The following is a 26,763-nucleotide window of genomic DNA, read 5'->3' as shown; positions in this document are numbered from 1 at the left end:
TTAAATAAAAACTATTAACTAGAAATTAAAAAAATGATAATGATCATAATAAAACAAAATAAAAATAATATTTAAAAATACATAAAAGTAGACAATAATGAACAACATTTCACAAATTATAAAATAATAAAACAATATTAATCAATAGACAGGTGTAGACAGGATTATATCGTTAATATCATTATTATTTCATTCATTCAAAAATTTTTTTCTTTTTTTTTTGTTTTAGAGTATAGATTGGTATGTGGGTGTTTTGGTGGTGGAGAGGAGAACTTTTTAACAATTTTTTTTTTAGTAACAAATACATCATACATAATAATACAATACATTAGGTAGTGATAAAGAAATAATAATAAAAAAAGCGAACACATTTTAATTTGTCATTGTTTGTTATCATTTGAGTTAGTATATAATCGCATTGGGATTTGAGGATCGGGAGCGGGATCATTAGACGTACAGGAAGCAGGAATTGGGAGACGGGAATTGGAAATCGGGATTGATATTTTGTTTCATTTGGAACGGGAATATTCACTCAAACGTCGTTAATTTATTCTTTTTTCTCGTCTTCGACTACTACAGCCGCCTTTTCAGGTTCGGCTTCAGCGGTCGTTTTCGTTGCAGTCGTATCGATTTCCTTGGTCTCAGCTGCAATCTGCGAGTCATTGTTTTCACTCACTTTGCTATCAACTTTTGTCTCTTCGGTCAAGTGGTCAGTGGTGCTAGAAGCAGTATTTGCATCATCTTTCTCTACTTCACGTTTTGTGTGAAGATGTTCTGGTATGTTTTGGGTGCATGAGCAGGGGCACATGCACTGGTCTTTCTTAGCACTATTGGGGAAGATGGAGTTAAATCCGAAGGGAATTGAAGCGGGTTGCACTCCCAATGGGTTTTGAATATGTTCGCTAGAAAACTGTTTGGAGTTCTCATCGCATTTAGTATAGGCAGCTTCGGGCAGTATAATGACAGGCATAAAAGCGACAATGGCTCCCTTGGGAATTTTGTCGGGGGGATAGAATGCTGGATAACCGGGTACTTGAGGAACTACGGGAATCTGTTGCAACAAAGCCATTGAACTCATTATGCTACCAAAGTGTGCTTGACCTGTGAAGCCGCCATTAGTCGTGAATTGTTGTTGATAATTGTTGCTGTTTAGGTAGGAGGAAGAGGAAGGATTGCTGTTTTGTGATGTGGAAAAACCATTGGTGGAAAAGGAAGAGGTTGAGGAAGTTGAAGTTTTGGATGAATGAGCCTTATCAGCTAGACACGGGCAAAAGTTGTCAGTATTCTGTGTAGGGAAGGGGGAAGAGGGACGGGGAGTTACATTTTGTTTATTTTGTTGTTGTGTATAAGTTTCGGTTTTTGTCACAGTCGTAAATTGTTGTTGTGGTTGTTCGGGTTTTCTCTTCTGATACTCATTGTTGCTCACATACGTACTAGTAACCTTTTCGGTAACCTTTTCCTTGTTGACTTGATTGAAAGGCTGCGGTTGTTTATAAGTAGTAGTGACCGTTTTGTCATTGTAATTTCCTGTTTGGGTTGTTACAACCTTTTCAGGTTGTTTGAAGGTCGTCGTTGTCTTATCATTGCCATGGGACTGAATGTAGGAGCCTGTTGTTACAACCTTTTCTGGTTGTTTGTAGGTCGTTGTTGTCTTTTCATTGTCATGGGTCTGTATATAGGATCCTGTTGTTACAACCTTCTCGGGAGTTTTATAAACGGTCGAGGTCTTATCATTGTCATGGGATTCAATGTATGAACCTGTAGTCACTACCTTTTCAGGTGTTTTGTATACGGTAGTAGTCGTATCTTTACCATGAGATTCAACGTAGGATCCTGTCTGTGTAGTTACCACCTTTTCGGGTGTTTTATAAGCTGTAGTTATTACTTTTTCAACAGTTATGGGTTTGCCACTCTCATATGTGTTAGTGGTCACCACTTTTTGGGGAGGTAAATATGTATTGGTTGTGGTTACCTTCTCTACTGTGGTCACCTTATCGGTTTGAGGTCTAGAATACGTATTTGTTGTCGTTGTAATCTTTTCAACTACCTGAGGTCTACTATAAGTATTGGTATTTGTATTTGTGTTCGTATTTGTGTATGTATTTTTATTCGTTTGAGTCGTTACAACTGTCTTCTCTTTATTCAAATCTGATTTATTATTACCATAATTTTGATTAGTTGTCGTCGTTGTGGTGTAGGTCGTATGGGGCTTGTCCTTCTCAATAGTGGTATCCGGGACCTGGAGATTTGCGGTATTTGTAAGGATATATGTGTTTGGTGGGATTTTTTGTTGTTGTTGATTGTTGGGTTGTTGGGGTTTGGGAGCGGGGGAGGAAGAAGAAGGAGGAATATAGGTTAGTTTAGTATTAACAGTTTTATCATTAAGATTATTAATTTCTAAATTATTCTTATTGCTATTGATTGTGTTTGTGGAAGTGGAAGTTGTGGTAGTTGTTGTGGTGACCTTCTTTTGTGTGTAGTCATTATTTTGGGGATAATTGGACACAAAAGATGTCTGCGTATTGGTATTCGTTGGTGGAACTCTATCTACTTGGTATGAAAAAGTATTATTAGTTTGAGTTATTTTACCATTTTTCTGATGAGGAGGCAAGTAGCCAGGAACAGACAAATCGGATTCTCTGGGATCTTTAGGTTTCTTTGGTGGTCTTCCGTTAGAGTTGGGTGGACTTGGAGGAGCGGGACCTGGTGGACCTGGACGACTGGGTCCGGGTGGACCATATGGACCAGGAGCAGGTGGGCCGGGAGGACCATATGGACCAGGGGCAGGTGGGCCGGGAGGTCCGTATGGACCGGGAGAATGAGGGCCGGGAGGTCCAGGGGGTCCCTTTGGTCCAGGAGCGCTAGGTCCGGGTGGGCCATAGGGTCCCTTTGGTCCAGGAGCAGTTGGTCCGGGTGGGCCGGGAGGTCCAGGAGGGCCATATGGTCCTTTGGGTCCGGGAGCAGTTGGTCCTTTAGGTCCAGGAGGTCCGGGTGGGCCAGGAGGTCCGGGAGGACCTAAAATATTAAACAAATTTATATTAATACTAGCATACCCTGTGTGCTTCGCTACAGTCTAGTCTATTTATGAGATAAAATGTACTAAAAATTTGTCTCTGAAAGAATCTTATTCAATGAGGACTGTGTATGTTTATTAATCATGTGTTTTGAGTTCATATTAAAGAACAAACAAAGAGTATCATTTAAAGGAAGAAAAAGTACCAAAAATGGAATAAATTTTACTTAAGTAGAATTATTTTACTTAGTAGAAATATACTTTTTCGAGAATTAAGTTTACAAAATGTTCCGTATTTAAATATATATAGCACAGATAAAGATTGAACGATTCAAATCTGTATTCATTTGTTCCAGAAAAATAGTGCTTTCAAAAAGTACCAAACAATTAACTTGAATTTGGTCCTATATAGGCCTTAGTACTCGAATTCCAAAATAATAATAATAATAATAATAATAATAATAATAATAATAATAATATACCAACAGCTTATTTTATGTGAGTAAATAAACTACTTTTTCATATTTTATAAAAAATGGCCCAATGAGTTTGAATAAAATTTAATTTCCCGTCTTTATTCATTTTGGTACTTTTTTCCCCAGTGAAATAGCAAACATTTTATTTCAATAAATATTACAGACTTAGTCCGTAATTTAATAGGAATAATTTTTCTTAATGTGATAAAAAAGTACCATAAATACAGTTTTCTCCCTTTTACACCGAAAAAGGACTGAATTTTAAAAAAGTACGAAACAGGTGTCACATAATTATGAGAGATGTATCTGAAATATTTAGAAAAATTTATTATGTTAATTAGTTCAAAAGTTATAAAGGGCCAAGAAAGGTACCAAAATCACCTTTGTTACACATTTTTACCCCTTAAAAGTACGAATTTCAAAAAAGTAGCGGACACCCATCTGCTAATTTTAAGAGTATATACAGGTGCATTTAAAATTTTACTGGTATCATTACTATTGTGTAAGATAATTAAGAAAACCTGTTTTACCCGTTTTTTCCCCTTTTTACCCGTAAATGTGCAAATTTCCAAAAATCCTTCCTTAGTGGATCTACATAACCAAAAACACATCTACTCTCAAAGTTTCATGATTCTAGGTTCAGCCGTTTGGGCTGTGCGATGATGAATCAGTCAGTCAGTAACGCTACTCTTTTATATATATATATAATAGATTAGAGCTTTATACACTTAAAATATGTTTACTGAAATTACCTTTAGGGCCACCGGGTCCTTTGGGGCCACCGGGTCCTTTAGGGCCGCCGGGTCCGACACCGCCACCATTACCATTGCCTCCGAAACCGCCTTCGCCGCCAAAACCGCCGTTGGGTCCTACAATGTGGACGTATGGTGGTGCTGGGGGACCAGTTGGACCTTCAATATGAACATATTTTCCAGAATCATCATGATAGTATTTACCCTCTTGAATGCCTGCAACAATATATGAAGCCATTAGTAAATCATCATCCCCGTTAAAAAGCAATGTGTAACTCACCTTTATATCTACCATCATCATAATTATTATATTTACCATTTCCTAAATAAGAAATTGTTTGTAAATTGGAAACAAAAAATTCAGATTAGAAACTTGATCAAAATAACAATGGATTATTGTGTTTTAATTAATTCTAATAACTACTTTTGAACTAGAAATAACTACTCTAGCTAAATAATATAAATTTGTATTAACTAATAAATAAACATATATTTCAAATAATACAGATAGATACAGATATAATTACATACATAAACATATACATATAACTAGAGAAGCTTTAAGCTAAAGCCCTTCACCATAAGCCAACCAAAAACAAAAATTTGTTATATAGAAGCCTTAAGATCTATAACATACTTCAAATGTACGAGTACGATTAAGGCAACAATGTGATATTTGATATTTCGATTATTATATATGTATTTATTTATTTTTTTTTTTTCTTTTTACCACCCTCAATGCAAAATGTTGGTTAAATCGTTGATCACGCTGAAATGTTCAATTATCTCATACGATTGATTGAATATTTCTTTTTATGCAGCAAATGATTTTGGAGAGAGTGTGGTTGTGTGTGTATGTTTATATGGACGAATATGCTGATGGAAGGTTGTTTTGATTGCAGTTGTATTGGGTGGGTATAAATGAGGATGCAAGTGAGAAGTGCGAACCAATATCGATTAGCAATTATATATTTTACATACTGAATATCAGGTATGTCTAGTATTTTTCTCTCTTTTTTGAGTAAAAAAACATTTGAGAAAATAAAGTCAAACGTAAAATGGAAAGAGCTGAGAAGAAGATAGATAGAGAGAGAGGAAAAAAAGAGAAAGTGTACTTGAGCAAAAAAAGTTACAGTGCCTTGAAAAACAATCCCTAAGCTAAAGTTCATTATCTCATTTCTTTATAATGTGTGTTCTCTCCTAAAGTGCTGTTACGATTACGGTCATTTTATTTGCTCACAATATTCTAAACTTTTTTTGTTTGTATTTTTAATAAACTGCTGAAAATAAAAAATTAAATCTTAGAAATATAAATAAAAAAATAATTATTAGCATATGATGATATTATTGCGAGATATTCAAAAGAAATTTGAAAACAAAAAAACTTAATAATATTTTATAAATTTAAAAAATAACGGATCTTTGATGATCTCAAGAATAAATTTAAATGCATACATGTGTAAATCGTAGAGCTTGGATGCACACAAATATACATACGATACGATACGATACGATCGATACGTAAGTGCATATATATATGTAGATATATGTGTTTGCAATATGTACGAGAGATAGAGAGTAAACGATATAATAATTTATTGATCATATGTCACTGTGATATTGAATTGTTATTTTGCAATATTTCTTAAATATTTTTTATTGCTCTGAAGTTTTGTTAGTGCGGTGCAGTGGGGCGTTTGTGAAATGTTTTGAAATAGGTGGGATAGTTGAAGAAGAAGACTGCGTCCAGTATTGGATAAATGAGTATAGATATATATAAAAAGGAGTAACGTATTCAATGTGTGGTTAAAAGAGCATGTTGCTTTAAAACTTGTTTTTGCTTTTTTGCGAAAATTCTTTGGTGCGGATAATACGCAAAGCACTTAAGACTGTATATGATTTCGATGCAATTTGTGTGCGCGGTCCAAGCTCCGGTAAAGAAAAATTGAGTGTGTGTATTTTGTGTGAGAGCTAACCTTGTGTGTATCCGTTGGCTCCAGGAAAACCTGACACGGAATGACCATCGTTGTTGTTATAACCATTGCCAGCGCCGACATTATAGTTTCCAGAACTGCCGCTTCCTACGTATTTACCAGGTTTTCCTGGAGCATCAGGTCCGGGGGGTCCTGGTGGTCCATAGCTGCCGGGTCCAGTTGGTCCAGGAGGACCTGGTGGTCCGAAAGGTCCCTTAGGTCCGGGGGAGGTGGGTCCATGAGGTCCGGGTGGACCAGGTGGTCCAGGGGGTCCATTAGGTCCGGGAGGTCCATTAGGACCAGGAGGTCCATTTGGACCAGGAGTTCCTGCGGGTCCAAAACCTCCGGCACCACCGTTACCACCGAAACCTCCATTACCACCATTACCGCCATGACCTCCGTTACCACCGAAACCACCATGTCCTCCTTGGGCACCAACTACATGACCGTAGGGATTTGGAACATGATTGTATTGGCCATTGTTATTATCATCTGAAACACAAACAAACTGAGGGCTAGCGCCAGTTCGTCCCATCTATTTGATTTCAATTCGCTCACTTTTTCCATTGTATTTTCCATTGCCATTGTATTTTCCATTACCACTGGGTCTCAAGGCTGCAACCGAATGGGAAGATGGGGACTGAACACCTGGGGAACCTTCGAAGGTATGACCTTTACCAGTGTCGAATAGACCTGTTCCACCAGTTACACGCTTATTACTGTTTTCACCGTATCTATGAATCTGAGGACTCTTTTGGTCCGAACCCTTAATCACTATAGAAGGGAATTTAGAAAGTCCTAGAGCGACTGTCTCCTTTCCTTTGTTCTAGAATATATGTGGTCAGATTAAAATGGAAACAAGGGCTTGCAAAATAATTCAACGTACATCTTCGACGAAAATCAAGGGAATATTGGGGCGGACACCACCTTCGAACTTGCCGCAACCAATGGGGAAGTAAAGTTCGTTCCATTGCAAAAGGACACCGTTGCTTTTGCCAGTGGCGGGATCATCAGGTAGGGGATATGTTACTACTGGCTTTTCGGGTTCGACTGTGCGATAACCGTGATTATCGGCAACGTAATGTGTGGCGCGTAAAATTTTATAGGGATCGATGTGACCGTAACAGCCGTAGGTGACGCCATCGGGACCACGAGTTTCGTGATGGAAATTACCGGTCTTACCAATATCATAACCGTAACGGTAAGCGTCTTTACATAAGGAATAGTTAAATGTTTGTTGGTTTTTTTGTAATGTAGTGGAAATTGCATAAAATTTATAGTTTTGATTCATATACATATATATACAACTTAATAACCTGCGGTAAAATTTCAACGTCTCCTAATCTAAACTGAACTGAACTTTTAGCGACACAACCGAGGAGGGATACAGGAAAAACTTCATATTAAAGAGAAAATGAAGCGCGCAAGGAAACACTGCTCGCATAGAAAGAAAAATGAGGGAAAAGCAAAGGACTTGAGAAGGGGAAGGAAAGGAGTATTTATAGGTTTGGGTGGTTTTTAAGAGGTGTTAGAGAGGGGAGAGGAGTTAGAGTTTAAAGTAGAGGATGTTAGGATATTACGGTTTGGCTGTTATCGATGTCCAAAAATTACAGTTCGTTAGGCAGTCAGTTAGTCAGTCAGTCCGTCAGTTCATAAGTACGTACGTAATAAGTCCGTTAGTTAGAAAGAAATAATTTATTAAAATGATGTGATTAAAGTTCACATTAAAGATTAGATTTTTGTTGTTGTTGTTGGCAGTATTACTTAACTAGTTTTTTTTTTTTTTTGGTTTAATTCTATAAATTATTTGGATTTTTGTAAAAAAAAAAGATGGTAAGAGAGGGGATGAGTATGCGAAGCTGATTATGTACTACGAACTTCCACTAACATACAATACATACATACAAAATAGTGTGTGGATTGATATTGTGGCTTGTTTGTTTGGTTGTTTGTTTTGAGAGTTTGAGAGAGAGGGAATATTTACAGGTCGATATAGTTTGAGACGATCACTATAAGATGTACTGTTGATAACTGAGTTTACTACTGCGTTGTGTTTGGTTGGTTGGTTGAGATTGGCTGTTTGCTGGTGGTTTTCTGATTTTATTTAGTTTTAGTAGTGAAGCTACAGGTTATTTAAATAATAGGTTTTTTTATTTATTTTAATTTTTTTTAATTTACTGTTTTTTTTGGCTTTTTTGCATACTAAACACTACAATTTAGCTACAAAATGGATTAGGTATTTCACTTTATCCAGATTAGATCAATAGTTAATAAAACGTGTGTTTTATGTAAATTTATTTGGTATATTTGTTTAGGCTACAGCACGCTACGTTAAAATAAAAAATAATTCAAATTAAATAATTGTTGCTAATTATTTTTTACTTCTTTTCTTTTACATAACATACTTTTTTTTTAAATATTTTTTTAAATTGTAGTCATACAAAACAAACAGTTAAATAGAATAAGTTTTATTATTATATTATTATTTTGCTATAATAATTTAACAACAACTAACTACAGAGAGAGGTACATGTTAGTTAAATTAATTAGTTTCGATTTTGAAATTATCTTAAGATGAATTGAAAATTTGTTTTGGATTTTGTTTTAATTACGCACCAAATTCTAAAAGTAGTTTATTGAGAGTGTGTGTGTGTGTAAAGAAAACGGAAAGAAAAGTATAATATATGAGTTGGATTTTTGAAGGCTGTTAATGGTTTTAGGATTTAAACCATTTACATACAACCTGCATGAGTTTAAAATGATTTCAATTTTGTTTACAAAATCAACAAATACGGATGTAAATAGAGGAGATACAGAGAGTGTGAGAGAGAGAGAAAGAGATAGTAGTCAACAGTAGTAGTGGTGGGGATAGAGTACTAAACAAAATGTCAAAATTTTGGTTTGGTTTTTCTAAATGGAAAACAGGATTATTGATTAATGATTGTATTTTTTTTTTTTTTTTTTTTTGAAATGTGAGAGTAATGAGTCAGCAAAATAATGGAAAATTTATTACTTACTTGTGTCAAAGTTTGACGAGTAGTACTGTTTATTGGTAGTTTTCTGATCTTTAATATCGAGAATCAGACGTCGGTTCTCTGCATCTAATTTAACAGAGAACGCGCATTGCACTAAAATGCAAGCGACGGCCTAGAGTAGGGATGGGATAAAAGAAGATAAAATATAGAATATATAGTTTAAATAATGTAATAATATTAAGAGAGAGAGAGTTAGTATCATGTTATTTTAATCCAGCGAAAAGCAGCGAGAGTAAAAAAATGTTCTCTGACTGTTAGTGATAGTTTTTTATACAAAAGAAAGAGTACAAGAGAGCTCACTGCGTTTCACTGGTTTAATCTATTGTTAAGTGGTATAGTGGTTCTTTACAACTAAAAATTGAGATTTTGTTGTGAGTTTTATGAAAGAAATAGTAATTATAATAATATTCCTAATTCTATCATTTGTTTTTAGTGATCCTAATGAAATTATAGTTGGTAATAGAAAATATTAAAAGAAATTTAGTATCATATTAGTTTGTACAACTAATAATTAAGAATTTTGTTGAGAGTTTGAAAAGTCACTAGTTTTGATCATGCTTTATGATCATCGTAACGAAATTAAAGTGGGTACTATGAAATTGAGATCCGTGTTGCCGAAATTAAATGAAATTTATGATTTTATTAGTTTTAACTTTAGTTAAGTTTGTTGGGAGTTCGAAAAATCATTGGAAATTATAGTTGGAAATCGGAAATTGATATCTGCGTTGCCAGTATTAACAGAAACTAGATCATGTCAGTTTAGTTAAGTAGTAAGGTGTTGTATTGGTTCTATAAAAATTGAGAATTGAGTTAGAATAATCATTAGTTTAGAGATCGTAACGAAATAATGATCATAATGATGAAGTTAAGATTCGTGTGCCAAATCGGCATTTAAAGTGCAAAAATTATATAAAAAATCACTTTTTATTGAGTTCAGTACTTTTTACGATTCTTTAAAACCTTGTTAAGCGCTTAAAACCGGATCTAATCCTTTAAGGATCATTTGGAATTGTATTATAGTGGAGAACTAAAAATTATGATTATCAGGTGGTTTTATACAATAGAGAACTATTAAAAGTTGATATTTTATATCAAAAATATAAAGATCGTTTCTTTACCATTAAGAGTCTGGCTTAGCCCTAACCTTTAACGATTCCATAGAAATTGCTACCATCTTATTGCTGACAAACAATTGCTATTTAATAACTGATTGGTGTTAAAAACCCAAAAATAAATATGTGTCATTGAAATTAAATAATATTTTTAATTTAACCAATTTCAGTTTAATTTCAATACAAATGCAACCAAACTTATACATTGACATACATATATCTGATTAAAGACGTCAATGCAAATAAAACTTAAGGAATAAAACCATTATTTTCAAATACATACTTCTAAAAGCTAAATTCGGAAGTTCAACAAAAGCTAGAAATATAATAAAAGGTATTAAATGATAAAAACACCACAAAAGTAAGACAATAACCAATTAACGACATTTTATTTTGAATGTTAAAAAAAATTTGGTGTTTTTTTCGACTTTGAAATTTTTTCTTTTTTCTTAATTTTATTATGCTTTTGTTGTTATTGTTGTGACTGCTTATTATTATGTTTCCAGTTATACAGATCCGGTTCAAATAACGTTTCATCTTCTAAATGTCAAATGCACTCACTCACTCAATTTTGGTTTAATTTTTTTTTTGTGTTTTTTTTTAATTATTTTTGGGATGGTATGCCAATATTAATTTGCATGTCTTTGAAGAGTGATTTGAGTTTCTTTAAGACTACAGAAGAAAAACGCACTTGCGTAAATGTCATTGAGTTTGATGCATTTGCTAAATTAAAAACAATTTTCAATATTTTTTTTTTTTTTTTGTTTCTTTGTATACAATTGCAAATTTTTGCTGCATAATGATTATGCAATCAATATTCAAGTAATTTTTGTAAATATTTTTCTTCTATATTTGGCTTTAATTAACAGCAAACATAAGGCTAACAAATAACCAATTGGAAATATTTGTTAAAAATTTATAAATCCCTAAGGTATTAAAACTTTGAGATTTACTGCTTACAAAGTAATGTTAACTTTCCTATAAGGTAATAACCATAATAGGTTGGGTTTTAACTATTCTTTAAACAAATTCCTATTGGGTTTTATTATTAACATATTCTTAAGCATTAAACTTTTTTTATTATTCATTTAATAATTTACTGTTTACTTTAAAGAATTATAACAAATTTTTGACATTTCAAGTTTTGAAAAATTACAAATGTTTACCTTGAAACTGAAACTTCTTTTTTTTTTTCTTAAATATGTATATATTTTCTTTAACTAAAAAAGTAAACTTAAATTTTATAAACAAATTATTTTATTTTTTTTTAATTATTATTTTGCCAAATAGACTATCAACATTTTGTTAAATAAAACTTTTGACAGCTATTGTTTAATTAATCAACTGTCAAAATTCTTTCTAATAGACAATGTCTACAGTTTAAAATTTATGACACGATAACTTATTTTAACCAATTTTTTTTAAATGCCAAGTTTGTTGTTATGTTGACTTTTATTGTTAATTTTTTGGCTTATTAATAATACCATAATACAACAATTGGTTTCTTCTTGTTGTTTCCCTTTTCTTTCTCTTTTCTGTTTTATTGTTGTTGTTTTTTTTTAAATTATTTGTCTTTTTATGATTATAATTTCTTGGTTTTTTTTTTTTTTGTTTTTGTTAGTTAAGGGCGTGTTAAAAAAAGTGCTGTTGTTGCTTAAATGCAATTAAACCATAAATTTTTATATTTATTTATAAGAAATCAACAAAAGCAAAACAAAACTTCAAAAAATATTATGAAAAACGTATAGGTTAAGGTTAGTTTGTCAATAATTGGTTTTCCTTCCAGCTGTGTAATGTATGACTTACTGACAGACAGACCGACATACAGAGCCTTTAATATTTGTCATAATTTGCTCGTGGTATTATTATTGTTCAATAACAAGCTTGTTATTTAAACTCAACTATATTTTTTATTGTTTGGGACATTTAAGTGTTAATTAACGAAAATGTACATGAAATGTCTGTAACGAAAATTGTCTTTATATATTTTTTTATGGGTTTTAAGACAGCCTACATAAAATTGTTTAACAAATCGTTATTTGTCTTTTAATTGTTAATTAATTGCTCCCACAAACCTGTAGGAAATTTGTAATTTTTTGGCTTAGCCCTTGTTTTTTTTATAAACCTTTTTTAAGTCAGGCATTCAGCTAAGCTGATAGCTTTGTATTTATTCTCAAAAATGCTCTGACATATTCTATAAATAATCATCTACAATGTAATCAACTAACTTTAAAACAGTGGTAGGCATAGAGCTAATGCGAAGAACTTTCTTTATAAAGTATTTTACTCTCTCTCTCTCGAATGTTGTTTTAAAACAGCGAAAGGCAGAGAGAAAAAAAATAGTTCTCTGACTGGTTTGCTGGTTTCTATACATGTGTGAGCATACGAATGCATGAAAAAAGTTTAGAAGTGAGCTCATTTGAGAGCTCATTGCGTATCACTGCTTTAAAATTTAACTTGGATAGAGAGTGAGTAATATGTTTGTAGTCTATACAAGTGTAAGCTTACGTAAGTGTAAAACTGCAAAGAGCAGAGAGTAAAAGATTAGTTCTCCGAATATGAGAGCTCAATGGTAAAAGCCGAAAAGAAATATTATGAGAGAAATCTATACAGATATCTATTTTCAAAAGTTCTGATGCTTATACTGTATAAAGATTTTACTAAAAATTAGCCATTAACGAACATTTTATAAAAAACTAATGTTCACAATATTATTCTCAAATTTAAATAAAAATTTTACTTTCCAAATATCTGGCAAACAATATCAATAGTATAAATAATAGCACTAAAAGAACGTAGTACGGAAGCTCTTTACTATTCATAAACTATTGACATAATTTCAGTAATATTTGATCTCTGAAGAAAGTTCATATGATTAAATATTGATTCCATTGATTGTTTTATTGGGAAAACCACTCGATATTTCAATAGTTTATTGACCAAAGAAAAGTTGACAATAGTACACAGGGTAAACAATAAATTTTAAAATTGTACACGCTTTTTACCAAATTGATACCAAAGTGGTTATAAATTTTCAATAACATCTGTTGTCAAAGTATATATGGATAGTTCTCAATCAAATCTATAAATCAATAATAACGTGTTTCCTTTGCATTGTCGAAATATCAATAAAGCTTTGCCTTAACTAATACAAGCCGTAATCGAATTGACAACAATACTTTGTCGAAATTACAACGGTGGTTGTGAAAATTATAACTGTAAATACTTAAATTGTATAACACATCCGTTGTCTAAATGTTAACAAACTTTTAACAAGGATTTGTATCAATGTCGGTACTTTTAAACCGGTTTTATCGCTCTGTCACCTGGTTTGGTCAGAAGTTCTAAAATGTTGAAAAGATTAAAACTCAACAACTGCTTAAGCCCTTTAAATTAATCGGGTTATATAGCTCAAGTTTCAGTGAAGTATTTTTTTTTTTAACTTTTTCTTAGTATTTCACTAAAATTGACAGTTTCTTTTAAACAAATGACAAAGCAAAAGATAACAAAAATTTCCAACTGACAAATATAACATTTTGACACACATTTATCATCAAATTAAAATACACCCACACAAAATATAAAGACATTTTTGTACAACAATTCCCAAATTTCTTACTTAAATTTCATCATACATAATTATGTTTTGTTAAGATTTTTCCTATTGTTATTTATTATTATTTCTTTAACCGATCTTTTTTGAACACCTAAGGGCGAAAATTAATACATTCTATATAAATTTTTGCTTTAACTATTTGGTACATGTCAAATTGACAGGCATAACAAATTACTAGCTCTGAAAAGAAAACATTAAACTACACACAGATTTACTACAGCTAACGAAATTTTTGTTTACGCGTACTACTTGAGAAGCTTAGGCATAAAGTGAACGCCCCATTGGTAGTTATATACATATGTACATATACGTGTTTAATGTGGCTCTAAACTTTAGCAAACATCACGTTTTTTTCCAGCATCTTTTTGGATTCTTTTTTTTTTCTCATTCATAGGTCATTTGTTTGATATGTGCCAACGAAAATGAATTGATTACCCCCCTTGTCTTTTTCAATAATCATGTTTAATCAGAACCAGTTAAGAGTCATAGTAATGAATAAATACAGAAAAAACTATAACTAACGTTTAAGTAACTTAACTGTCTGTTCATATAAGCAATATTCAACCTATAATGATTGAATATTAAAAAGCTTCATTTCAAAAAAAGAAAAAAGTGTTACATGCGTGCACCTTAAATGCATATAATGCCACCCAGCAAACATTTGCTATCAAGATCAAAAAATCTTCATTCCCTTATGCATTAAAATATTTTAGTTTATTGTTTATTTTCTTAAAATTTTATACATTTGTTTTCAAAATTTACCTTATATATAAATGTTTGCTGGTCATTAATTTGTCATGACATTTTCTTAAATTTTTTGTTGTATACATACTACTATGTGTGTATTTGTAATAAAATAACTGACATATTTTATTATTCACATAATCTTAGCTTAAGTATTTTTAACTATTTTTATTTGATAGATTTTTCGCTTTTGAAATACTACCAGTTAGTTGTCAGTTGAATTTAAAATGCTGCTAGACAGACTTTAATCTGCATTTCCGAAATGCTTAATTATGTGTTAAATTATTTTTAATAATTTAGTTTGTAGCGGTGTTTAGATATCAGTTAAGAATGTTCTTAATCAAGTTGCTAAAGATGAAGATTGATCTGAAATATTTAATGAAATAACCCTGATATTTATATTAATTAAAATATAAACAAGTTGTTTGTAAATGAACGTACCCTAGCAAGTTTTCACACACAAACAGATATAAACTGAATGTACCGTATAGTGGGTATTAAGACACTTGTGAAGGTCACACTAAACGTACTCAAGCAAAGTGTTTACATATATTGATTTGATATCATTATTATGACAAAATCTATAATATTTTATTCAATGAAATGTGAGAATGAAAAAGAAACTGAAATTCCTTTTGAAATCTTTTATTAGTCTCTCTGACTTTCTCATGGAATATCGGCCAGTAAATCCAGTAAATTGGAAATAGTACCAAAGTGTTATAGTATGGATTTTTATACGATATGTCAAGAAGTGTAGTTAGAAGATTCCAATTGAATGTTCACTTCAAAATTTTATGACTTTATAACATCTAGACAAAATCAGAAGGTTATCAATAGTACGTAGTACGGAAATTTTGACTATTGATAACATTTTGATTTCATTCCAGTGTTTTTATTTGATCTATTATATTACTAAGTCGAAGGAACTATTCTAAAGGAACTTTGCCCTTAAAAATGTATCATTCATTAAAACCTCTCGTTTTCTAAAAAATCCCATGAAATTTTTGAACAAGATTACTTCGAAGAACAGAAAGAAGGTCTGAAAATGGAAAGTAAGAAAATTATAAGGGGCTCTGTTTTGTATATCAGGAAAACAAATCAGTAGATTCTCAAAAGTACAATAATATTGTAGTACGGAATTGTTTTAATATTGTACTTCTAAGAACCCATAGATTTTGGTCTAATAATATTGAGCAAATTTTTGAAGTTTAGTTTAAGAGAAATTTCTGTAGAAAATTCGACATTAAAGCAGGAATTTGATGAAATATAGGATGGACTTTTTTAGACGTTTTCTAGAATTTTCAATAATATTGACAGCTGGTTTATTAAGGAGGAATTTGGTAAAATATCGGAGGGACTAGTACGGTGAATGTTTAATAGTACTAAAATCTTTTAGCACAGAATGGTTATAGACGTTTTAGTAGTATTATTATCTGTCCCATTAAGCCCTTATCAGAAAGGGTAAAATAAAGAGAGAGAAAGTTGAAAAATTTACATTCTTTTTCAAAGCAGGAATTATCGGTAAAATAACGGATGGACTAATTCAACAAATTTTAAGTAGTACATATTGAAGATTTATGGTACTAAAATCCGTATAGGATTAACAGACCGATTTGTTACTACTTTCAATATATCATATAAACTTCAGCTTAGGTGTGTGTAAAAAGATGCTTATAGGACTTAATTACTCTAAAATAAACTAGGTCAAAGAATTTTAGGCAACTGACAGATTTTGCACCATTAAAGAAAAGATGAAGCTATGAGAAAATTGAAGAGTGTACAGATTTTATTGTTGTGAAAGTATTGGGGAACCAAAAGAGCTGTTGCTAAGTTTTTTTTTTTTTTTTTTTTTTGCTTTGCTCAGACGCATGTTATTATGTATTTAAGAATTTTATTATGAAGATTTTGTTTTATAGTTCTACTACCATTTAGATAATATGCTAATATATGTAGTAAACAGGATACATTCCTTTCAAAACTTGTTTAATTAACTAAAACTAGTTTAATTAATATTTCTAGTTATAGATAACAATCTATAATAACTACCCAGACTACTTTAAACAAATATATAAAATTTATTTTATCTATTTTACCCCTAATTTGAAAGTTGTTGTTTGGTTTTATAATTGCTAATGAATTTTTAAATAAAGATGAGCAACATTTATATTCTTTTTTTGTTATTTTATTTATAAACAATATGCTAAATAGACTAGAATATTCTTGAAAAAAAAACAATATTTTTTGGGTTCCATAACAACAATTTACTATAGGAGACCATTATTATTATTGGAAAAAACAACATTTTCATAAGTTATGAGGCAAAATTTGAAATGTTAAAATGTCAACTTTTAAAAAAAACCGAAATATGCCTACATACAATTTAAATATATAAAAAAGTAAATGTTTCAGTATAAAATACTAAATTATTTAACATATTTTTTTAAACGTAAGACAAAATTTATTAAATTATCATAACTTGTTTGATTTTTAATCATTTTTTTTTATTTTTTATTCTTAAAGTTAAGAACTTATTTTAAATTTATGAAAAATGTTTGAATATTTGTTGATTTACTAGTGTGTAAAAAAAGCAAATTTAAACTAACTTGACCATCATTTTACGCACTTATAAATTTATGAGTATAAATTTTATATACATATATACATATAACTACAGATACTGTATCTTCGCCTGTCTGTTTGCTGGACTGACAGACTGACTACCTTTACATGAGTGTGTGTGTGTGTGTATGTGTGTCTGGCAGCCAGTGCCTTATGGAGAAGGTCAACCAGACAACATTATTATTCATTCATTCTTCTTGGATAACATACATACATCAGAGATGTGTTCATATATAAGGCTAAAATATTTTAGCCATTTTTTGTTCAACGATTATAGAGAATTTTTCGTAAATTTATGAGTTCAAGGCAAACACTTAAAAAAACAAAAATTACTTTGGTCACATATCAACCTTTTTTTTTGAATAGAAAAGTTTGTTTGTTGTAAGTGTGTGATATTTGAATATTTTACTTTCTAAACAAAAGTTCATTCATTCAATGAAAACCTATTGCATCTGCTCTATCATAAACCCCTCATGTTATCTGGCGGAACTGCATTATTTGTAACTGCTGCAGTAAATTTTATTGTCTTGAAAACCTTAAACCGGTTTCCTTTAAATAACATTTTGGTAATATACATACGCTCTCGCTTTTTCGTTTTGAGCCATATATTTTGTAAGCTTTACTTTTGAAGGTTTTTTTTGTTTTTGAAATTTCAGCTTTAAATTATTTAAACCAACAGTTTTAGCTGTTGCAATAAATGAACTTGAAATGACAATGTAGTATTTATGGTCCTTTCCTTATTGTTTTATTTTAAATTTTTTTCTGGGATCCTATTACATGCTTGTAATTGTTGCATGTTGTTGGTTGTTTACTTTTTTTATATTTATTAACATGTCGTTTTAATAATTTTTATTATCTTTATAAACGGGGGGATTCATTGTGTTTTTTTCTGTTTTAAGCCATTTATTTTTATGTAGGATTTTGGTAGACAAATCATTTGGTTTTGTAATTAAATCCCTGTTGTTAACATAATGACTTGCTGTATGTTATAAACAAAGTGCTGAGTCAGTAATGGAAAAAAAAACTTATGAATAAACTTTTAGTTTAGGGGCACAAATTGAGGTTATTTGGTACTATAGACAGCTCAGTATCCCACAAAGTCCAACACTTTCATAATGCCTTAATGTAGAAATATTAACATATATGACAATATGTCTTGGTTTTGCATTACCAGTAGCTATTAATTTCGCTAGTCCCATGTTCAAAAATTTTTTATATAATTATTGGAAACAAGATAGGCCGTGACATGACACAAATTATTTACAATTTATTCTTGTAAAATTGAATTAACTTTTAATTCTTAATATCCCCTGTATTACCAGTAACTAGTAGTTTCACTAGTTTCAATTTTTGTGGTAATCTTGTAAAAGAATATTAGATACAAAACAAAATCATTTTGATCCCAATAGTATTAATATTTCCGTACTACTAAATTTTAGTACTATTAGAATGTAATGACCAGTCTTGCTGACAAAGGAATAGAGAGGAATATTTGAATTTTCCGAACTAATCATGATTTCTTAAAACAGTACTACTGTCTTAAGCTTTCTTTATCTAGGTGTAAAAAGTTCTATTACAGAAAGAAAACAATAAGCTCTGTCTGAGCTTTATAACTTTGTCTGAGCTTTATATTTGAAAAGTCAAAAAGTCTGATCATGATTTCAAGTTTAATTGAATACATACATCCATTAGGATGTAAAAAGTAAAATACCAGCAAAACTAAATCAAACTCTTGTCAGTTGTACTAAAATTTCTGTACTACTTATTTTTAGTACTAACAAGCTTCGCTGATTCAGTCCTGCAGATATTTTTTAACAAATTAATAAGAAATTCTAGATGTTCTTCAATAAGTTATTCTTACTTCAGAGAAGAAGTTAAGGAGCTTAAACCCAACGACATGGTTGTGAAGAAAGATTTTAGTACTTTTTCAGTTTGATCATGATTTCAAGTCAAATTGAATACTTCCATTAGAATTTCAAAAGAACGATGTCATTACAGTAAAATACCGGCAGAACAAATTCAAACAATTGTCAATTGTACTAATATTTCCGTACTACTTATTTTTAGTACTAAAGGACAAGCTCTTTTGATTTTGTCCAGCTGATATTTTACCAAAATTATGACAAGTTCTAGAAGTCTATGAAAATGTGATTTTTACTTCAATGAAGAAATTAAGTAGTTTAAAAACTACTTCCCTGTTTTGATTACAGGTCTGAGGTCAATTATCAGTTTTGGTTCAAGCTCATTATAAGTAAATATAAAAAATGTCCTTCCAGCCTGTCCTTAAGCTTAGATAAGCGGATTGTAATATACTTTATTTGACCTTGAATAAACAGATTTAAAAGAATCAAATTATTCGATGCTAATGACCAAAAACTCTTTGTTTATAAAGAATAGTTGAACGTTATATGGTCCTTCCAGCCGGTTTTAAACTAGAAAACCATTTCATTTAAACAGTGAATGAACTGATCTCGAAAGTTTTGATACTAATGAATAGATGTAAATAAAATTATGTTAATGACCAACAAGCAACTCATTACAAGTTTTTTTTTATAAACAATAGTTGAATGGTCCTTCCAGCCGGTTTTGAAACTAGAAAATCATAAGTAATCATAGTTTTATTTAAACCATGAATGAACTGATCTCAAAAGTTTTTTTTTTTTTACTAAACAATGATATTGACCAGTTTAAATAGTGCATTTTTTCTTGACTATAATTAATTTAAAAATATATTTTTAAAAACAAAACCTCAATAAAGTATTAATAAGTTTTGTTTATTTATTGATTTTGCATTAGTCAATGATGACAAATATATATTTCTTGCGAATTATAATATTTGAATTGTTAATCAAATTAGGCCTCGAAGAGCATTTGGTCATACTACATTTTTATTTTTTGTGTTTGTTAAAATTTTTTTTTTGTTAATAATAATTTTGTATGTAGTTGTTGTTGTTGCTGTTTTTGTCTTGTTTTATTTTAATAATTTAAGTTGTTTTCTTAAATCAAGCATTGATTTTATATCCGCATTGGTAAAAAAAATATAAAAACTTAAATTATGGTTTTTGTGATTTTATTTAAAACAACCTATAAAACCAGATACGCCAATAAGACAATAAACAATATTAAGCAGTTAGCCGGTTTAACAAAAAATAAAATATTATTTAAAAACTAGATATTCACACACAGTTATCAAATATATAAACTAACATGGATAAATCTATGAATAAATAAATAAAAGATTTAGTAATGATGTCATTTTCTAAAAAAAAAAAAAAAAAACTTAGAAACAAATTTTGCCAAAATAAACTAATCTAATTTAATTTGTTTTAAATTCATTTTTCGGGCATCAAATTATTTAAAACTTCTAGCTTAAGAAATTAAAAAGTTTTATTCTTGTTTTTTTCTTTTAGTTCTCAAATAATTCTTAAATAATTTGAAATACATCCGTTTGTTTGTTAAAAAAATTGTAAAAAAAGACAATATTTATTACAGCCATAAATAGAGAAGGTGTTGTTGAACTCTTTTATTTTGTTGGCCACTTATTTTGAGCTCACGTAATGTGCTAATTTATTTTTCAGCTGTAATCATCTAATCCACATTTATCTTGTGGTTAAAATATTTGGGTTTTTTTTCGTTGTTATTTCAGCATAATTGTCGCTGTAGTAACGTTTGTATACATTCTAGTTCTAGTTAAAGTTCATTTAAATTAATTTCGTGCTTTTTAACTTTTTTTTGTTCTTAGCCAAAAGAAAGCATATTTGGTATGCATAGAAGTTGTTAATTTTAACGGGTTTCTTTTTTCCTTTAGCAAAATACATCTATTTTTTTATTCTGATCATTAATGTTCGACAAACTGACCCATTAAATTGTCATTTATTGGTCACGAGAAGAATGCGTTTTGTTGTGAAGATTGTAGTTAATGATTTACGTGTAAGATATATAATTTCAAATTTAAAAACATTTATGTAGAAAGCTATTTCCGGCCACAGACGGTTTTGACTATTAATTATTGTGGTTTTGGTAAGAGACTGAAATAGCTTGTTCAGATGACCAATTATTGAAAGAGGGTGAGTCACAAAAAAATATTTGGGTTTTTTTTATTCTGGGAGGAGATAAAGATCACTTATGTGATTTAATTATAGTTAAACAAATGATTTTGGTAATTCCCTTGTTTTAAAGAGGAATAGTCTGAATTGAATATAAAAATGGACTTGAATGGTTTAACAAAAGTTCAAAGGATTCTTTGGGCTTACTGATCAGTTATCAGTAAATTTAACAAAGAATCTAATTAATAGAGCTTAACAATTGAATTTCTGCAGTACCTATTGGCAAACATTTAGTATTATCCTGCTGACATTTGATTGTATTAGTGTAAAAGTCGGAGAACATTACAAGATTTCTTTAAAAGAAATTTAAAGAGAGACAGAACATTCTCATCTAATTAATATTATGAGAATGTGAAAGAAGTTGTAATTTTTTGTATACCTGAAAAGACGGAGGATCTATCGTAACTAGATCAGCATTTACAAAAGTACTGCATTTTCTTACAACTTTACAATATATTAGCACTAATGTAAAGCTAGTCTTGCTAATATTTGTCTTAATCATACATCAGCAGAGAGTTCTCTCACTGGTTTTATTGTTTAGTTTGTTTATATATGAGACAGCTTATGCGTGAAAGCAAAAGAGTAGGAGTGTTCACAATAAAGTGCTTAACACTCTCGCTCTCAAGAGAGCAAAATCAACTCATAATGGCCATGATATGCATTTGTAAAGTACGATTTTAGTTTTCTTCCTTAATGATACAGATCGGAAGATTACAACTGAGTAGTCATTGCAACGTTAAATAATGCAATCAAATGATAATCAATAGTACAATACTTCCGTACTACTTTCTTTTAGTAAAGTACTACGACAATCTTGTGATTTGCTTCAAAAACGTTTCAGAAAATCGGGATTCATAAACCAGGTAAGAACTTCAAATATGTATGTGCCTTCCAGCAAGACAAAAATATAGGTTCTTGATAAAGAAAGATCTCTCATAGTGACCTCAAAGCGTGAACTCTTTATATCTTGCATTTTGGCCTTAATCCTTATCAAGCTAGAAGATTAACAAGATATTAAACAATTTTGCTCAAGAGAGCAAAATTAACCCATTATCAATGTAATTTCGATTTCGATTCTCTTGCTTAATTACAAAGATTAAAAGATCGCAACTGAGTAAATCTTTAAAGAAGAAGAGTCATGGTAAAAATGCAATCAGATGATAGTCAATAGTACAATACTTCCGTACTACTTTATTTCAGTAAAGTACTGAAGACAATCTTCTGATTTGCTTCTAAAACGTCTAAGAAAATTGGGATATTTTAATGATTTCTGACTTCTAGCAAGTCAAAATTAGAGGTTCTTGAGAAAGAATGATCTCACATAGTGGCTTAATGCGTGAACTCTTCATATTTTTGACATTTTGGCCTTAATTTTAATCAAAGCTAGAAGATTGACCCAATATTTAATAAAGTGAAGGGTAAAACTAAAACTAAATTCTTAAAGAATTTTTTTGGTTTAAGAAAAAAATGGGAACTAGCACAACACCAAAGTGAAAAGAAATTTTGAAATATATACCATTTCATTCACAAAAAAAAATATTATTAAAAATATCATGATGACATCATTGTCACCAAACTAGAAAAAGTCTTTTTTTTTGCTAATTTCTTTAACATCTCAAAACAAAATTTCGCTTTTATTTCTAACAAATAAAAAAAATATTTAAAAGGGAAACCACATTCAAGTCACCTTTTCGAGAAGACAAATGATAATTTGCATAAATTGTATCTTTCTTTATATAAAAAAAACGTATTTAGAAAAAAAGCCACTTAAATATTTTTTTAGTTATTTGTTAATAATAGTATAATAAGGCGTTAGTTTTGCATAATAAAAGATTTGTAACAAGTTTTATTTATTTATAGTCAATAACAATCTCCTATTGGCTCATCAATAATCAGAGTAATTTTTGGCAGTTGAGTTGATATGTGCTGACGTTTTGTTTTTATATAGATAGGAGAAAAAAAATAAAAGTTATTGTGTAAAATTTGTTATTAATAAATATTCGAATAAAAATTACTGTTAATAGCAGTTAATTGCTCAAGGTTTTTGATTGTTTTGTAGAGTATTGATTGTTTTGAATAGAATTAAAAACAGATGATACTTATACCTAGAGAAGGATTTGCTTATGCTATTCGAAATATTCACAGACTTTCTTAATCTTTTAATTGTGTAATATCAGCTGATAAAGGTTATAAAAATGAACTTTTCCAACTTCAATTGAAACTAGTGAAAAATTTGTTCTTCAAATGGTTCTCATGGTTTTTAAAAAGAGCAAGAGAGTTTTTTTGCCTATCACTGCTTTTTAAGTTAGCAATACGTTGAGAGTAACTACTAAGCTCTCTGAATGATTTGATTGCTTGTTTTCTATACATATGTCAGAAGAGATCATTTTAATACTCTTGAGAACTCTTTGCCTATCTCTACTATTTTAAGGTCATTGTTTTGATTTCTCTTCCATTGGTAATTTTGGAATAAGTTTCAACGTTCTCTCATGTGAAATATGATATTCTTTCGGATAATTTATAAGATTTTGGTTCTTCGGTTATGTAAGGACAAATTTAGATCAAAAGTACTTATAGAAAATTATTTTTCTATTTGAAAACTTCAAGCTCAATAATCTTGATTCGATTTTAAACTACAGATTTTATGAGAGCTCATAAATTGCTCTCATAAATTGCTCTTTATTTTGAAAAAATGTCAACAGATCAAATTCATTAGGTGATCAAAAAGTATTGAAATTTTGTAGTACGGAAATTTAATAAATGTTTCAATACTTGATGACAATCTAATGATTTGATCATGCTGACAATAGAAATTTACCAAAAATTTGAAAGCTCTCTTAAAGTTCAATAGGGGTTAAAGGTCAAAAGTCAGAGAGTTTTGATTCATTACTACTATTGATTTATTTATTCAAAAAATTTTTAAATACATAAAATGAAAGTCCTTTCTAAGGTATTTAATATAAGAAAAGTTCTAGTCTAAAGTTTTAACTCAAACTCTGACCTTTGGAAATATATCAACAAGATAAATCTTTTAGATTGTTAAAAATACCAAACATTATGTAGTACGGAAATTTTCTTTAGATTTTTTTAGTACTAATTACAATCTAACCGATATCTCATGTTGATAGCAGAAAAGTTAGTTACACTAGAAAAGTATTTCAAAATTTTCTTAAGAGAAACTATTGGAATGTGTAATTTTATATTGTTTTGATTCTTTAGATTTTGTTTATACAATGTATCATCTGTTCTAATCAAATAGTTTATATGGAATTTATTAAATAACAATTTAATAAAATTTTTTGCAAAATATTTTCATTATATCTATTGATTAACACCTTTTATAAGTAATAATTAAGAAAACTAACCTTGAAAAAAGATACAACAACATTTTGAAATAATTTATAAATGCGTGATTTATTTTTAATATTAGAAAAAAAGATTTCCTTAAGATTTTGAATAAATTTATTTAAAAATTTATTTATTTAATAGTTCTTGAAGAAATTTTATTTTGAAATCAATAAAGATTTATTGACAAAAGTTTGTTTTATTAATAAAATTTATTAAAAAAATTGTGATAAACAGGTGTTTGTTTTATAAAACAACCAATAAGTAATGTATTCTTTAATAATTAAAAAAAATATTTTAAAAAATATCTTTAAGATAAAATTTGTAGAAGAAAATATTCTTATTTTGGAAGAAAAATTTATAAAAATATAACAAATTTTGAGAAATTATTTATTAGCAACAAATTTGTTATATTATGACATTTTTGTGTAAAACTTTTGAAACGTTTGCATTTACTTAAAGCTCTGGCAAAATTGTATTGCAATAACATTGAATTTTTACGCGACTGCGCGCCCATCTTCATTAGAAACGTCTAATGCTTTTAAACACATAGATACAGCAGCAGTTCACACACATATGTATACGTGTAGTCGTAAGTATCATTTGTTTACTTTTTATTAGTGGATTTTTTTTTCTTTCTGAAATATTCAATATACTATAAATTTTTTGTTTATGGAACCGGATTTATATGGAAAAAAAAGAAGAAATGTTGTTGTTTTTAAATTTTAAACAAAATAAATGTTTTAAATAAAGTACTGTTTAAGAAAAAAACGGTCCAATAACAAGATTTGATTTTTATATAAATATCATAATTATAGCTGACTGGCAAAACTTCAAAAAAAAATAAATAAATAAATAAAAAAAAATCCAATTCAAAACTTATTTTGTTTGCAATTGAAACCCAATAAAGAAAGTGCCTGCAGGTTATAATGAAACATAAACACTTTTGTATAAAAGTGCCTTCAAACTATATATATTTTTAAATCAAATCGAAATCATTGCATAATTCCATTAATATGTATTACCTTGCAAACTTATTACTCATTTCGATTTCGCAAAAAAAAAAGTATTTGCATCTTACAAAAACTTAATTAAAAAAAATATTTTCAAATCTAATTGATAAATGTAATTGACATTTGAAATTAACGTCATCATTACAATATTTGTAAGGCAAATACTTTGTTGCCGGTTTCATAGTGTTTATTTAGCTTTTATTTTTTTTTAAACATTTATTTAAAATAGTTATTAGTTGTTTCATAGTTTTAAGTACTAATAATAATTAACAGTTAAATTAAACTCATTACTTGTAGTTGTAAAGAACCAACACTTTAAATATGTATTTTATTTAATTAAGAAAAAATTAGCACTTTTTGAATTATTTCTATTATTTATTTAAAAATAGTTCTTTTTATTTCAAACACTCACCATGCAAAACACTGCACGCGCCATTTTTATATCAATTTCTTTTAAAAAATGAACAAAAAATCACAGCTTTTTTAAATATAATTTGATTAACGTTCTAGAGATCCAATTAATAAATCTTAAAGAAAAACAAAAAAAAAATATATATTAATTATTTAGCACTTTTTTCTTTATTTTTAAAGTTTTTTTTTAAGCAGAAATGTCTTTTTTTAAGTCTTTATATTTCTTTTGCTTTAAATAATTCCTTGTGTCCTTTAATTTTATATTTATTTTATTAAAATTTAATTTTTTAAAATTTATATATATTTTTAATTTTTATTATTTAAAAAAAATGTTTTAAGAAAAAAATAGAAGAAGAAGAAGATTTACAATTTAATAGAGCAATTTATTTGCTTAAACCTGAGACCGTACCGTTTTGATCGATCTATGAGAACTGAAGATGATCCGCCGAAAACTTTGCAATATAAACAAATGTTTTATGCGCAAGCGTCTGTGCCTTAAACAAAGAATTAAAACACTCACACACATACAACACACGCTCACTTAACGA

At 29.5% G+C, this 26,763-nt stretch overlaps 1 protein-coding gene across 9 annotated transcripts; it reads right to left on the bottom strand.

The window, feature by feature from the left end:
* Positions 1 to 164: 164 nt before the first annotated feature.
* Positions 165 to 26,763, bottom strand: LOC111681945 (collagen alpha-1(I) chain). Of its 9 annotated transcripts, XR_006941018.1 has the most exons (11): positions 26,625 to 26,761; positions 26,217 to 26,331; positions 9,232 to 9,361; positions 7,101 to 7,423; positions 6,773 to 7,040; positions 6,218 to 6,706; positions 4,522 to 4,563; positions 4,242 to 4,457; positions 2,590 to 3,015; positions 2,164 to 2,239; positions 1,081 to 1,285 (listed from the first exon to the last, which is right to left on the bottom strand). XR_006941018.1 is itself a non-coding variant. In XM_046951856.1 (10 exons), the coding sequence occupies exons 2-10, from the start codon at positions 26,238 to 26,240 to the stop codon at positions 1,278 to 1,280; spliced, it is 2,352 nt and encodes a 783-aa protein (XP_046807812.1). In that variant the 5' UTR covers positions 26,241 to 26,331; positions 26,625 to 26,763; the 3' UTR covers positions 1,081 to 1,277. The 9 variants fall into 9 exon arrangements, 8 of the variants coding, with proteins under 8 accessions (XP_046807807.1, XP_046807809.1, XP_046807808.1 ...); XM_046951856.1 differs by having other exon boundaries at positions 2,164 to 3,015; positions 26,625 to 26,763; XM_046951858.1 differs by lacking the exon at positions 2,164 to 2,239 and having other exon boundaries at positions 26,625 to 26,762.

The sequence above is a fragment of the Lucilia cuprina genome, chromosome 5 (genome assembly GCF_022045245.1).
Source record: "Lucilia cuprina isolate Lc7/37 chromosome 5, ASM2204524v1, whole genome shotgun sequence".
Lineage (NCBI taxonomy): Eukaryota > Metazoa > Arthropoda > Insecta > Diptera > Calliphoridae > Lucilia > Lucilia cuprina.
Note: the sequence above shows the minus strand (reverse complement) of the source record. Positions and strands in the feature narration are given on the sequence as shown.